Below are 14,566 nucleotides of genomic sequence, written 5' to 3'. Positions count from 1 at the left end.
TATTAAACTGAGCTTGAAATGTTTTCTAGACGGAATCGTCTCCTTTTCAAATAAAAATTCCATCAAGAATTTTGCTGTGAAGTAAAATCAAAATTAGGCAAATTACATAACAACCTTTTTTGAACACATAGTTTAAATTCACAAGTTCCACAAAATAGATTTTAAAAAATGTTCGAATTGGGATCACATAAAATTCTATTGATTATCATTTTGTCATCGATTTATAAAAAGACTCAAGATTTCTGTTAAGGGGTCAAAAGTGACCAAAATTAAACAGTCGAGGCTCTATTAAGCTCAAGTAAAAAGTCTTTTTATTAGTGAATTTTGGTCGAATACGGCTTTTCCATTGCTCGATAATAATTATTTTCATCTGAACATTCAAAAAATTGAAGAAAGTTTTTGGTGATTCAAGCTTGGTCATTTCACGAGTCAAACATAAATATTTTCATAGGCGATTTGGGTCAAGAGAGTGCAGGCAGCAAATGAGTGTAGAAAAACTTTCCTCATAGGCAATTTAGTCAAACATGATTTTCGTGGGTTTTTTGAAACAAATAACGTAGATATAACGTAGATATAACGGCGATATAATGATGGAGATAATAATCGGAGCACCAGTGTAGCATCGAAAAAAACGGTGCGTGTACAGTTGTCCCAAACAAACAACAAGAAGGAAAAAAGTAAAAAGAAGGACCAAAGCAAAGATGTGACAGATTTTTTGTTATTCGAATACTGCTTAGCCACTTAATGCCTCTATGCTTTAACTGTTTATATTGTTTTTGAAGATGAGAAATGAGAATGAAGAACCCATTCTTTTGGAAACTGTTGCTGCAATCATTTCAGAAACAAAAGGACCGTTAAATTAATATAAAATTAATCATTCAAAAATTGTTTTCAGAGAAACGTTCCTATATTCAGACATTTAGCTAATGAAGCGATCCTGACATGCTTCAATTTCTTCTCATAGTTGTTTTGCTGTTCAAAGTCTTATAAACTATCATTGGACGTTCTCCTCGATTGTGAAGCGTTAATTGGAAGGAAACAAGTTAGTTGGTAGAATGATAAAATTTGTGATCTCCACAGAAAATGATCATAATCAGATGCTCAAAATAGAATTGAAATTACTGAAAAATGTGTGCATATGTGTGGAACAGGGCAAAATTTAACCATATTGTGTAAAGAAATCCACTTCTCGACAGACCAGATAGTGGGCTATAATTACAAAGTAACAAAGTAATAAAAATTGATTTTAAATTAAAATCCACTTGCAATTCGTACTTTTAAATTCTCCTCTTCTGCGACATCCACAGGAAAAACTTCTTTGTGAAGTAAAGATAAAAACTCCCAAACATGAAAGAAAAATTAAAGAATGATAAAAATTGATTTTTAATGAATTTTGTTTCGAATTTTTTTAGAAGCTCCTTGAATAAAATATTTTAAGACAAAATTTACATGAGGAAAAATAAGGACGAATTTCACCTGAATAAAAAAAATTCGATTTTTGTCGCAAACGTGAATTTTTTGTGTTTTTATTTATACTTACAGCCTATGATAACAAGCTATCGGAGCTGATATTCTCAGTTTACCGTGCGCAGTTTATGTGAACAAAATAATTCCCAGAACGTTGCTCGACCCATGAGAAGACCCTGCTCGACTTTATTTGGCTTATGAACAGACCCTTGCTCGACCCATGAAAAGACCGTGCCAGAACGAACAGACCGAAATCAGGGTATTGGCCAGACCGAACAGACCGAAATTTGGGTATTGGCCAGACCGAACAGACCGAAATTGGCATTGGCCAGACGGAAGGCGCGACCCGCATTTTTTCCAGACGATTGGGGTGGTCGCACCGGACCCCCCTGTCCGCGACCCGAGTCGGTCTGGCCAATACCTGTCTAGAGTCGCGGACTTCATCCTGGGTAATTTATTTGCCCCCCCCCCCCATATTCATATCAGGTTAACACAGTAGAAGGCGAGATCTTATCCTGCTAAAACAAAAGATTCAAAAGTTTCAAAGTTAATTTTGTGCTCGGGTTTGAAAAGGAACTAGTTTCTATTTATTTACAGAATCTTCTATAAAGAGCCAAAAGTCGTTCAGCTGACAATAAAAATGTAGCTGTCAATGTCACAATGTGCCAATAATTTCCGGTTTTTGAATAAGACACTCGCATGTAAACATCGTTTTCCCACATGATTCTAATTTGGGAATAGAGTTTGTCGTCTGTGGCTGTGCTCGTGACGTCAGAATAGATATAGCGGCCCATTGGGGAGGTTGAGCCGTCCTTGTTCACGAATATTTCCTCTCTTAGTTTGATCAGCACTTTATGACCACCCGATATCAATTTGTAAGGCCGGTACTAAAATATCACAACTCTAATTGTTGATTCCACTATTGCTACTTGAAAACCTTCTTGAGTACATTCTTCTTTACCGATCATAATTTTCGCATAAAAGAGAGCTATCAATCATGAAATGCTATGACACAAAGCTTTTATTGTCACAGGAACAAACATTTAAAAAATGGAATCTCACAGTGTATGGTCACAGTTTGCGAGAATCTAGAAAGATTATTGCAAGATTAAATTTTTTCTGCAAGACCATGCAAAGTCTTGCGCGGTTATCTTTTTGGAAAAAATCGGCTCGGAAAAAAGCAAAAACAAGACGCTAAAAAACCCGAAAGAGCCCTGTCCTATCTCCTATCTTGGTTCTACTTCATTTCACACCTATTCATTAAACCCCCTATCATTCAACCCCGATTTATTCACCCCTCTATCATTTAACCCCTCTATCATTTCATCCCTCTATCATTTCATGCCGTCAATTAGCAGCCGACATTAAAGGCATGTTTTGTCATAATTAAGTGGATAAATTAATCCCACGTTCGGTTGTGATAGTTTCATATCAAGTCCCTCGGGCCACTAAGGCGTCGCCATGGCCCGCGAGGCATGGCCAAATGATTATAATGCTAACTTAATAATCCTTATTTCATAGAACGATTAAAATCGGGGTGAAATGATAGTGGGGTTAAAAGACAGAGGTGTTAAATGATACAAGGGTGAATAAATCGGGGTTAAATGATAGGGGGCTAAACGAATAGGGGTGAAAAAGCGGGACACCCTCCTATCTTATCCTATGCAAGATAAGTTTTTGTTCTTGAGGCAATAAAATCACGTAAAAATACACAAAAAGGAATTTGCTTTCCAAGTCCTTCATTAGCAACCCGGATCAACGATCATACAACATTCTTTGATTTTGTACTAGGTCATATATGATTCTTAGTAATCATACTAGGTCATGTATGATTTGCATAAATTCTTGGTAGTCATACAAAGACCATATATGATTCCCTAGAAATCATACAGGGATCATACAAAAAGTTTCAAAGACTAAAAACTGTATAATTTTGGTTTTCTATTGAAAGTGAAAAATTTTCCTAGAATTCATAAAGGTCATATATTACACATAAAACTTTGACTTGTGCCACAAATTCCCGTATAATGTAGTCAGAGGACTTATTAAATTATTATATCGCATTTGCAATCCACATTTGATTCTTTGTGTACGCTAAAAGAATGACTTTGTGGTTTAAACATATTCAAAAAACGAATTTGAGGTTATATGCAATTTTTTCTTGATTTTTTTTATAAATGAGCATTATAACTATAAACTGGCTTCAGAGTATGTCAAAAGTTTTGCTATGTATTTGGACTTACCCTTCTTTATAGTGCCCAACTTTCTCGATGTTACAGCGTGCAAAAATTACATCAAGAATCGAACTCACCTACTATAAGAAACATTCAGATACGTTGCGCGAAAGAATACATCAAGCGCGCACAAAAGAACAAAATTGAAGCAATTTTACGGCTTGTAGAAAAGAAAAGGCAACGTCCAAAGAACAACTGCAAAAGCACATTAGACTTTCTGATTGATTAGGCTTACTGACATTACAGCCGTTTCTTCTTATTTACTGATTTAAAAATCAGTGATCACCGACTAAGACTCAGAAGATCCTTCAAGTCAAAGTCAGGATCTAATCTAGGGTCAGGAAGCTTCTTCGATTCTTTTGAATCAGAATCAGAAGTTGCCCGCCGTTTCCTAGGCTTTAAAATGCGCTTCTGTCGCTTCCAAGCTCTATAAGCATGAGACAGTCCATCCGGTAACAGCCCCTCAAACAGAGGAAGCTTCTCTCGGGCAATCTGCCGGGGATCCTTGGCTCCGTCACCGGAGCTTTCGAGAGGAATCACACGAACCATGCCGTGAGGAAACTTCTCCTCTGTAGGAAGACTCTCGGGAGTAGTGCGTACAGACATTTTGTTAATCCCCTCAAACCTGAATGCTCAGCATTTGTAAAAAAAATCCGATACAATTCGAAACCGGCAAACTTTGGTCCAATGATTCTAAAGTATCTCAATTATGTATAACGAGTTCAATTCAAAAATCGAGAGAAACTCATCAGCCACGATAACTAAATAAAGACAATTCTCAAGCAGAGAGGTGTGTATATTGGCGCAACACGTAATTATACTAAATGAAAAACACAGCGGGAGTTCGATCCCCAAACGCGCTGCAGCTGTCTCGAGCAAACAAACAAAGCTGATTAATTCTCAGCCTTTCTTCTTTTTCTAGTTTAATTCAATCTCTTTTTTTCCTCTTTTACCTACTTATTCTTTCTTTCTTCCCTATCCCTGACAAAACTTACCTTTATGCCCAACAATGTTCAATAACAACTGCAAACACGGCTAGTAGCCAGAAGTAATCAACGACATTTAATCGCAAGCAGGATAAGCCAGTAAAAACCTTCCACGGTGTTTATAATGGCTTCGTACCCCAGTAACAGTGTACAGTTTAGAACCAATGTCCCAAATTCAAACTCAAACTCAAAAACTCTTCAAGCTGCTGCTGTAATAAACTTGATTGTTAATGGTTGTACATGTATTTCCTTTGTTGCTATATAGTGCCCAACTTTACAATTGATATTGTAGATTAGGGTCTTATGGCGGATCACAATGTGATGCCGGGCTATCATATAGGTTATGCCCTATCGAATCAAAACAAAAAACATGAATGGCCCAACATATTCGAAAAATAGATGTATGATTCTTGGTACTCATATTAAGATCAAATATGATTTCTCGGTAATCATACAAGGATCATATATGATTTTTTTGGTTTCATACAAGGATCGTACTAAGAAATCAAGTATGGACGGTATGAAATCATATATGATCCTTGTATGAAATCAAAGAAACTTCAACCCGGGAAGAATTGCAGATTATTGATGTAAATAGTCATCTGAAGTCATTGTTTAAATTTATTATGACCACAAAATAATATGCCATTGCAGTGAGGTGCGTTAAAAAACACACCGGTTCATAGAGCAAGATAGAACCTGTTCACATCTAAATTTTGCGCACGATAAAGTTTGACCGTAGATCATTTTCGGATAGCCAAATGCCAAACATAAATTTTTTCGTATCACATTTAACACAGAAAAGGCGATACCATTTTTGAAAAGTTTACTAAATAAAGTTTAATCGCTTGCGCACTGACTCAGCGGATTCAGCGTGATGTAATTCAACCCTAAGCCAGACAAAAGTAAACAAAATTAGATTGTTTTTGGCCTGGGTCGAGATTTCAGTGCCGCTTCAGCACATTTTTGTAAGTATTGCACTGAATGCATTGAAAATAAATAAGAAATTGCTAAAGGGGCAGGAACAAGCTCAAATTTTGATAATACACTGAAACAACATAAAATTTCCAGCGCAACTTTATCACAGATCTTACATAAATTTTGCGCGTTTTCAGCTCATTTCCTCCATAAATTTTAGCACCACCTTTCGTACAAATTGTCTCTGCGTTTCTGCTTCAGTAGAATTCAGCATATTATTATGCAAGTTTTTGCTCCGTAACATTTTCGACTTAATTTGATTTCATATAAATAATAAAATGATTTGCAAGAAATTCGCTTAAAATGTCGTGGTTGGTAACATGGGACAAATAATTCAATAACTTGAATTTTAAATTAAAATTGGACCCGAAAATATGCAAAAATCATCTCGTGTTTTTAGTGTTATCTATGCGAAAATATACAGAAAATACTTAAATCAGCTGAAAATGTTTTGCTTGATTGACAAGTGAATAGACCTAAATTCCAATTCTCGGACGCGATTTTCTATATTTGTTATATTTCATGAGGAACATGTATGGCCATTGTACAATCGAGTTTCTTAGTTGGAGGTCAGTGGATGTAGACTAAGGTTTCAATGGGTGGGAGAGTTTAACTTCTGACATCTGATTGATAACTCAATAAGATAATGACAGTGCCGAGACAGAAATAGAATCGAGTTTAGTTTTGCGGCTATTATTTAAACATTGCAATAGAGTTCGTCAGTCAGGTTCCCTGAAACTTTTCTGAAATTTTACTGAAATAGCTTTCATGTTTTTTGATGTTCTTTCGAAACTATCGCACAAAAACGCTGAAATTACGTAAGGATCGCGATGAAGCTCAAGCGCGTATACTATATAATTTCAGCGCTTTTCAAAACATTTCAGCGCATTATTAGCTAAGGAATCTGCGCTGAAATTTTTGAAAATTCAGCGCAATTCAGCCCATTTCTTACATATAATTCCAAAAATTTCTCAACCTGGGTGCCACTGCATGAGACCGTCTGCAGAACAATTCTAGACATTATTTCAAGAAACGTAAAGATCCATGCATATTTGTGCAAATTGGAACATTTAATAATTATTGAGCAAGGGTACATTAAACTCAATATTCTTTGTTCTTTATGGTTTTAAGAACCTAGGAATACTATATTTATTTTGAACGAGGACCTCTTCCTCGAAGGATAAGCTTGATAGACAATAGTTAGTATCACTTTTGCCATGGAGGGGCTCACTATGAAACCGAACTACTAACTCTTTGATATAAACGTAAAAGAACTTTTTAATTCGTTTTAGATTGAAATATGCTGAATAATTCTGATTTACTATGGCTCCAGGGTTCGGGCAACTGTGTTCTCTAAACTTTATTCAGTTGAATGTATTTTTTGTGGATCCTTCTGAGAGTATGGAACAGCTCAAAAACGCTAATTAGTGGTAAGAAATGTCAGAACCCGGGTCGAGAAAATTTCTGATAACTGTGTATGAAGTGCGCTGATTTGCGCTGATTTTTCAATAAATTTCAGCGCAAATAATTTTCATAATATTGCGCTGAAATGTGCTAAAATGCGCTGAAACTTTGCAAGAGACGCGCTGAAAATCACTGAATTTTCAAAAAATAGCGCTGACTGCAACGTGAATCCTGCTCTCCGGTGCCGTAGCCCTAACTCAATCCACTGCGCAATTGATTCCTGAAATTCTTCCCATTTAATTTGATTTTATTGATAAACAGTTTAGGAAGAAATGCGCTGAAATTATGCACTTTCAGCGCATTTTTTAGAACAAAAGTTAATCGTTAATATAAGAGCAAATTAAATGGTTCGAAATTCAAAAATCGTTGTCAAAAAGCGTTTAAATCCACTAAATAAATTTAAAAAAAGCACTGAAACTTAAATATATTTCTTGCAAAACTTCAGCGCACTTCAGCGTAAAAATCTTTAAGATTTTCGCGCTGAATTCGAACTCAATTAACCGCATTTCAGCGAATTCAACTAATTTCTTATATAATTTTAGCACATTCAGCGCATTTCTTACAAAATTTCTTACGCCGCTGACATCTCGACCCGGGAAATAGTCATTTCAGGAAAATTTATGACGTTAAACCTGGAAGCTGTTGTCCCAAAAATGGAAAAACGTCCAGTCATCGAGGTCGAAATAGTCGTCAATGGAGATAGGAGCACTCATGAATTCGAAGAAGAACTGCACTGGTGACTGACACTCTATCTGTATGTACTCTGAGTTATTGTGGCTAGTAGGACCCTCTACCACCATGGCGCTGAAATTTATACATTACAATGAAGTGAAAGCAATGCAAAAGGGCAATTAAGACCGGTTTCTGAGAAACTCTTGGACAACAAAAGAATTCAAGCTTGGTTAAAAGACAACTTCTCATGACAACAAATGAAGACTTCGCAATTTAGTTACTGTATTCCAGTGCACCAAAGAAACTAGCATAGGTTAGTTTTCAGACATCTAACGTTTGCAGTCATTTAATCTGTGTTTTCCTGCAAGTTGTTTTATATACGCAAATTGGAGTTTTAAAAAAATGCTAATTGCTTTCACTGAAAGGGCTGAAAACGAATATTTGGGTTCACAAATATCTAGCCATTTTTCTTCATCGTTTAACTAAGCAGAGTCTAATGTATCATGACTCGTTGTGAGTTTCTATCTTTATTGTTTCAGGTCAAATGAGACAACTGATGAAGTGGACTCACAGCAGAGCTACGCCTTTAGCTGGCACAGGATTAATTAATGAAGGACAATCACAAATAACTCATTGAACTACATATCATCGCAAAGTTAACTTAACATTAATCCTATGCTTCACTTTCCCTTAAAAAATTTTATTTCCACTTACTTAAACTATTCAATACTTTAATCATTCCCTTTCCTTCAGGTTAAGACAATTTTTAAAATAAACAGTTTTTTAAAACTTAACTGTGTGCCTAATGGACCCTAAGTTTTTTTGCGTGCTGAGGTGCTGCTTCCTTGCGCGTTTGGATTTTTGTATCCATTTGGCGCGTGAATTTTTCTGTTGTCTTACTTCTTCCTTGGCGCTTTTTCAGCGAATTTTTATTATTCGGCGTTTTTGAATACTTCGTATTGCCTAAGATACTCGTGCATAAGATTGCTTCCACGTCTGGCGTTCTATCAAGGAAGGTGTTCTTCATTTGCTGGAGAACAACTTGGGTCGGTTTTGTCTGATTTCTCCCCGATGAGTTGGCGCTTGTCAGTGTTATGACCTCTGTAGGAACTGTTTTTTTTACACTATTTGGGTCCATGGGGTGCATTGCATTGGGGTCACTACATCGTACAGCATGCGGTATTGAACTGATTCTGCCAATCTTTGCAGCTGACAAATCTTTCAATTCGATTGATATGTCCTGATTTCCAACTCTCTCTTTTTCGATGGCGTCACTTGTCTGTTTGACTCTCTGGTTCACTTTAGCGGTGCCAAAACAGACGGCTTCTCACTCGTGTTTTGTCCCTACTGCTTTTTTTTGCCCAGGCAATGTCGCTTTTCCTGATGTTTTTGGTGTTTATCCTTTATGTAGCTCGAATTGACCCAACGGGAAGTTTTCTGTGGAGGTGGATCCCACGTCTACCCTTTCCGTCTCTTACTCCAATCTCCAACCCTGTTCCTTGCTCCTTTGTTGCTGGCCATATCTCTTCCTGTTGCTGATCACTACGTTTGTTTATTTTCCGTCTTTTGGGTGGTTACCGTCCTCCTCTTTAGCTGTGCGTGTGCACGCGTGACAGAAGTGAGCAATTGATTTGATGTTTCTTGAAGACCGCCGTTTGTTGTTTTGATCATTTTTGACGTTCCAAGATGTCCTTTGTGACTTCCATTTATGACTTAGGCCTTTAAGTTCAAGGGGATTCGTATTCGTCCCTCCATCCACAAACAATTGCGAGCACTTTTGCATACTTTTAAATGTACGGATCAATTCTCCTTATGCAACCAAATTCTCCGGATTGTCCCTCACAAGTTTGCAGCCTCCAAAAATATGGAATTTTTCTGCAAAACTTCAACCAGAAAAATTAAGTCAAAGAAATTTGGCAGTCCTCTCCTCTTGTCCACATTGACCACTTGGATGGCTCCTTTGTATACATTGACCTTCGTGATCATCCCATTTCTGTCCTTATGTTCTGGGGTTGGTCCAGGTCGTCTGCGTTTGCTTCCTTTTTACCTTGTTTTTTAACTCCGAAATATGGATGCTGGTTGTTGAACCTTTATCCGACTCTCCATCCGAGTCTTCATAGTTTTCAATCATTCCATTGGTTTTGAAGTCTGTGAAGACTTTAAGTGCACTCTTTATTCACTCTTTCGCTTTCTCTTGTGGTATGTTTTCCATTAGATTGTAATTCAATTTTTGATTATAACTTTTTAAATATAGCATCTGGAAAAATCTTAACCCTCAATTTGATATACTTTTGCACATAATAAAAAACCAGGAGCCATTTAGATAAAATAATTTTAAGCCATTCATTCTTTATGTTATTTTAACACCTGAAATTATGTAGTGATATAATGAAAATGAGTTACAACGCATTGAACATATTTTTGCACAATTTTTTCTTTAAAAATATGAAACTCTACTTTTTCAAAGTTTCTCCTTTTCTGACCAAGGAGAAAGTAAAATTGCCATCACTTCCAATTTCTTCTTCTTTTCTGTTGCTTTAAATGAACGGTCAACGGTTGGCCTAAAGTTTGTTTTTGATTTCTAAGCTCACCAAAATCATCCAGAACAAGCAACAAAACTAGACTTGCAAAAAGACAACTTTTCTCATTTTTTTTTACCATAATATGTCCTCTGTTGTTTTCAATTTAATCAACCCATATATGACTAAAGTTGTAGAAACTTAATCAAAACAAACTTAAAATGATAAATGGGAAATCGGTTTTGGGATTAGCGTAGGTATCCACCAAACTACACAAGAGTTTTATAGGTTAAGTTAAAAATCTCAGAGCCTTCTAATTCTCATTTGAAACGAAAAACAATAGTTTTCCCATTAAAAAACTCAATTACAAAAAGAGAAACGCATCTTTGCCATTGAACTGAAAAGTCCAGGTTGAAGAAACTTTAGTCGCACGCAAAATATTTTATGCATGAGGTCAAACAAAAACATCATGGAGATTTTTTTCTCAGGAAATTTTTTTCTGCAGCCTATTTGAAAATGATTTGTATCCCAGTTCTTCATTCAGATGTGGTTTCTGGCAAGTGAAGTCATAGGATCTAATCTAGGTGAACAGTTTTTTCATAGTCTGTTAATTTTTTTGATTGGATTGGCCCATCTAGTTTCTTTGTTTTGGTTAGATCAATAATCTTCAGAGCTTTAAAGAAGTGATGTGAATGCATCAAATGTGTACTGAAAAGAAGAAAACGAGCTTGCAAGATATTGAAAATATTGTTGTTCTCTTTTTTTGGATTCTGAAAACCGACTTTCTTAAGGAATTTATTTTTTCGAATTTTTTGAAAACTGATTTAATTAATTGATTTTGATTATAATTAGGTGAAGATTTGAAAACTTCCTTATAATTATAATAAAAAAATAATAATATAACATCCTCCTAACATCATAAACATCATCCCAACAGTTATATCTAAATTTAGATATTACAGAGGCAGATATTACTGTTATATCCAGAGGTAGCTGTTCTTTTCGGGTTGTACTTCCTTGTGTTTTCCCTAATAATTTGGAGCCCTAAGAAAATCAAGGTCAATTTAAGAGTTTTTTAAAATTCCTCGTTGAATTCGAGCTGTATTTCAGTACTTAGCAATTGCCAGTGTTCTGTTTTTAATAATTTGCTTTGCTCTATTGCCTGAAATTGGCTATTTTCAAGAATATGCAAGAGGCTAAAATGATAAAGAAATAGCTGATAGACATTGTTCTCACACGAAGTTTCTAAACTTAGAAGCTGACAATTGTAGAATAAGATTTGGTCAATGTCTGGGAAGGAATAAGTCTCTTCATTAGCAAATAACTGCAATCTGATTTCGACATGCCCTGTACTGATTCAAACCTTATGTTTGGCATGAATAAGTTCTGATAAGAAATAGCCGATTGTACAAAATTTAATCAATTGATTTCGATCAGTATTTTGCCTCCAATATTACTGTGGATAATATGCATTAAAACTATTTTTGAACAACTTTTTCTTTAAAATATGAATTTTTACCTTTTCAAAGTTTCTTCTTTTTTGTCCAATGAGAAAGTAAACTTGCCATCTCTTATAATTTCATCTATCTTTTCTGTTGTTTGAAATGGACGTTAAGCGAAAAGTAAATTTTTGAGTTCTAAACTCACCGTAATCATCCAGAACAATCAACAATACTAGACTTGCAAAAACACAAACTTACTAATTCTCTCCCATTATATTTCCTCTGCTGTTTTCATTTTAATCAGCCCATATATGGCCTAATTTGTAAAAATTTAATCAAAACAAACTGATATATAAGAATAAAATTTAATCAAAACAAACTGATATATCAAAATAAAATGATATATAAGAAATCGGTTTTGGGATTAGCGTATATCTCCACCAAGGTACACAAAATTCAACTTGGCTGATCGATGAAGTTAAAAATCTTAGATCCTTCTATTTCTTATTTGAAACGAAAAACTATAGCTTTCCCATTAATAGATTTAATTATAAAATGAGGCATGGATTTTTGCTATTGCATTAAAAAGTCTAGGTTGAAAAGACTTTAATTGCACGCAAAACAATTTATGCATAAGGTCACACAAAATCATCTTAGAGATTTTTTTCTCAGGACAATTTTTTTCCTCCGGAAAAATTTTTCCATTCTTTTTCTCTGAACAAGAATGAACAAGTGTTGTATCCCACTTGTTCATTCGGACCTGACTTCTGGCAAATGAAATCAAAGGGTCTAATCTAAAGGAACAGTTTTTGTTAATTTTGTTTATAGACAAAGAAAGTTAGATGTAGAAGAAGAAAACGGGCTTGCAAGATATTGAAAACAGTGTTGTTCTATTTTTTTGGATTCTGAATACCGACTTTCTTAAGGAATTTATTTTTTCGAATTTTTTGAAAACTGATTTAATTAATTGACTTTGATTATAATTAGGTAATGATTTGAAAAACTTCCTTGTAATTATAATAAAATAAATTAATAATATAACATCTTCCTACTATCATAAACATCATCCCAACATTTATATCTAGATTTAGATATTACAGAGGTAGATATTACAGAGGTTAAAAATCTTAGATCCTTCTATTTCTTATTTGAAACGAAAAACAATAGCTTTCACAATAATAGATTTAATTATAAAATGAGGCATGGATCTTTGCTATTGCATTAAAAAGTCTAGATTGAAAAGATTTTAATTGCACGCAAAATAATTTATGCATTAGGTCACACAAAATCATCTTAGAGATTTTTTTCTCAGGACTTTTTTTTCCTCCGGAAAAATTTTTTCTTTATTTTTCTCTGAACAAGAATGAACAAGTGTTGTATCCCACTTCTTCATTCGGACGTGGCTTCTGGCAAATGGAGTCAAAGGGTCTAATCTAGGGGAACAGTTTTTGTTTATCGACAAAGAAAGATGTTTTGAATTTTCCTCTTTTTTGGAAAAAATTCCATCGTCTGTTTAACTTTTCGATTGGATTGGGTCATCTATTTTCTTTGTTTTGGTTAGATCAATAATATTCAGAGCTTTAAAGAAGTGATTTGAACGCATCAAATGTTTAATGAGAAGAAGAGAAAGAGCTTGCAAGATATTAAAAACAGTGTTGTTCTATTTATTTTTCTCGGATTTTGATTACCGAATTTTTATATAAAATTTATGTCTTCAATTTGTTTTAAAACTGATTTAATTAATCGATTTTGGTTATACTTAGGTAATGTACTGAAAATTTTCTTAACAATTATATTAATATAAATTAATAATATAATATCCTCCTAAACATCATCCCAACCCGCTAAACTTTTACTTTTTTCTTTTCATGTTTTCTTTTCTGTTACATAAACTGCTCCCGTGATTCAAACTGCAATAAAATGTGCAGCAAATTTGACTGCCGAAAAAAGCCGACTTGGCTTTATGTACTCCTTATTTTGAGAAAGTCGTGAAACAGTTATCCAGATTACAGTTATGACCAGAGGTAGCTAGCTATTCTTTTCGGTTTGTACTTCCTTGTGTTTTCCCTTATAATGTGGAGCCCCAAAATTAATCAAAGTCAATATTAGAGCTTTTTCAAAGTCTTCGTCGAATTCGAGCAGTAATTCAGTTCCTAGCAAATGCCAGTGTTCTATTTTTTATATTTTGCTTTGCTCTCTTGCCTGAAATTGGCTATTTTAAAAAATATGCAAGAGGCTAAAATGATAAAGAAATAGCTGATAAGCATTGTTCCCAAAACAAGTCTCTGAACCTAGAAGCTGTAAATTGTTAAATAAGATTTGGTCCAAGTCTGAGAAGACAAAAAAGTGACAAGAATAAGTCTCTCAATTGGCAAATAATTGCAATCTGATTTAGACTTGCCCAACACTGATTCAAACCTCATGTTCGGTATGGGTAAGTTTTGATTAGAAATAGCCCATCGTACAAAATGTAACTACCTGAACTCGATCAGTATTTTGCCTCCAATATTACTGCGAATAATATGCATTGGAATAGGATCATGATAAATCGAACAATAGGGATTAATTCCTGGATTGGGTTTTCGGTAACTTGCCCTTGAGCAGTTGCAGTAGCCATAGGAATAAAACTCATCAACTGGGTCTATGAAGCCGAAGGCATGCAACGCCAGAATATTTTCACCGTAAATACCTTCTGGTTTTTTCAAAAAATCAATATTTGACTTCATTTCTAACGATTCTGTCTTTATAGCAACAATCTCAAATATTGTAACAAATACTAAAACTGTTCCTAATATGACAAACAA

At 34.8% G+C, this 14,566-nt stretch overlaps 1 protein-coding gene across 1 annotated transcript; it reads right to left on the bottom strand.

Annotated features, from left to right (window-relative positions):
- Nucleotides 1-2,039: 2,039 nt before the first annotated feature.
- LOC142345376 (uncharacterized) lies at nt 2,040-14,496 on the bottom strand. The gene is made up of 3 exons (XM_075397410.1): nt 14,241-14,496; nt 7,762-7,933; nt 2,040-2,354 (listed from the first exon to the last, which is right to left on the bottom strand). Exons 1-3 carry the CDS (start codon nt 14,486-14,488, stop codon nt 2,055-2,057), a joined length of 720 nt encoding a protein of 239 aa, XP_075253525.1. The 5' UTR covers nt 14,489-14,496; the 3' UTR covers nt 2,040-2,054.
- Between the last annotated feature and the right edge of the window lie 70 nt (nt 14,497-14,566).

Source organism: Convolutriloba macropyga, chromosome 9 (assembly GCF_964194025.1).
Source record: "Convolutriloba macropyga chromosome 9, txConMacr16.3, whole genome shotgun sequence".
Taxonomy (NCBI): domain Eukaryota; kingdom Metazoa; phylum Xenacoelomorpha; order Acoela; family Convolutidae; genus Convolutriloba; species Convolutriloba macropyga.
The sequence above is the reverse complement of the archived record's forward strand: the minus strand, read 5'-3'. Positions and strand labels throughout refer to the sequence as shown.

What these genes read in the sequence shown, in the direction of transcription:
- LOC142345376 (XM_075397410.1), bottom strand. Translation starts at nt 14,488, where the DNA reads ATGAAGTCAAATATTGATTTTTTGAAAAAACCAGAAGGTATTTACGGT. An exon ending in AAAATACTGATCGAGTTCAG is followed by an intron (nt 7,934 to 14,240) that starts GTAGTTACATTT and finishes TATAAATTTCAG; the next exon opens with CGCCATGGTGGTAGAGGGTC. An exon ending in TTTGGGACAACAGCTTCCAG is followed by an intron (nt 2,355 to 7,761) that starts GTTTAACGTCAT and finishes GTGATATTTTAG; the next exon opens with TACCGGCCTTACAAATTGAT.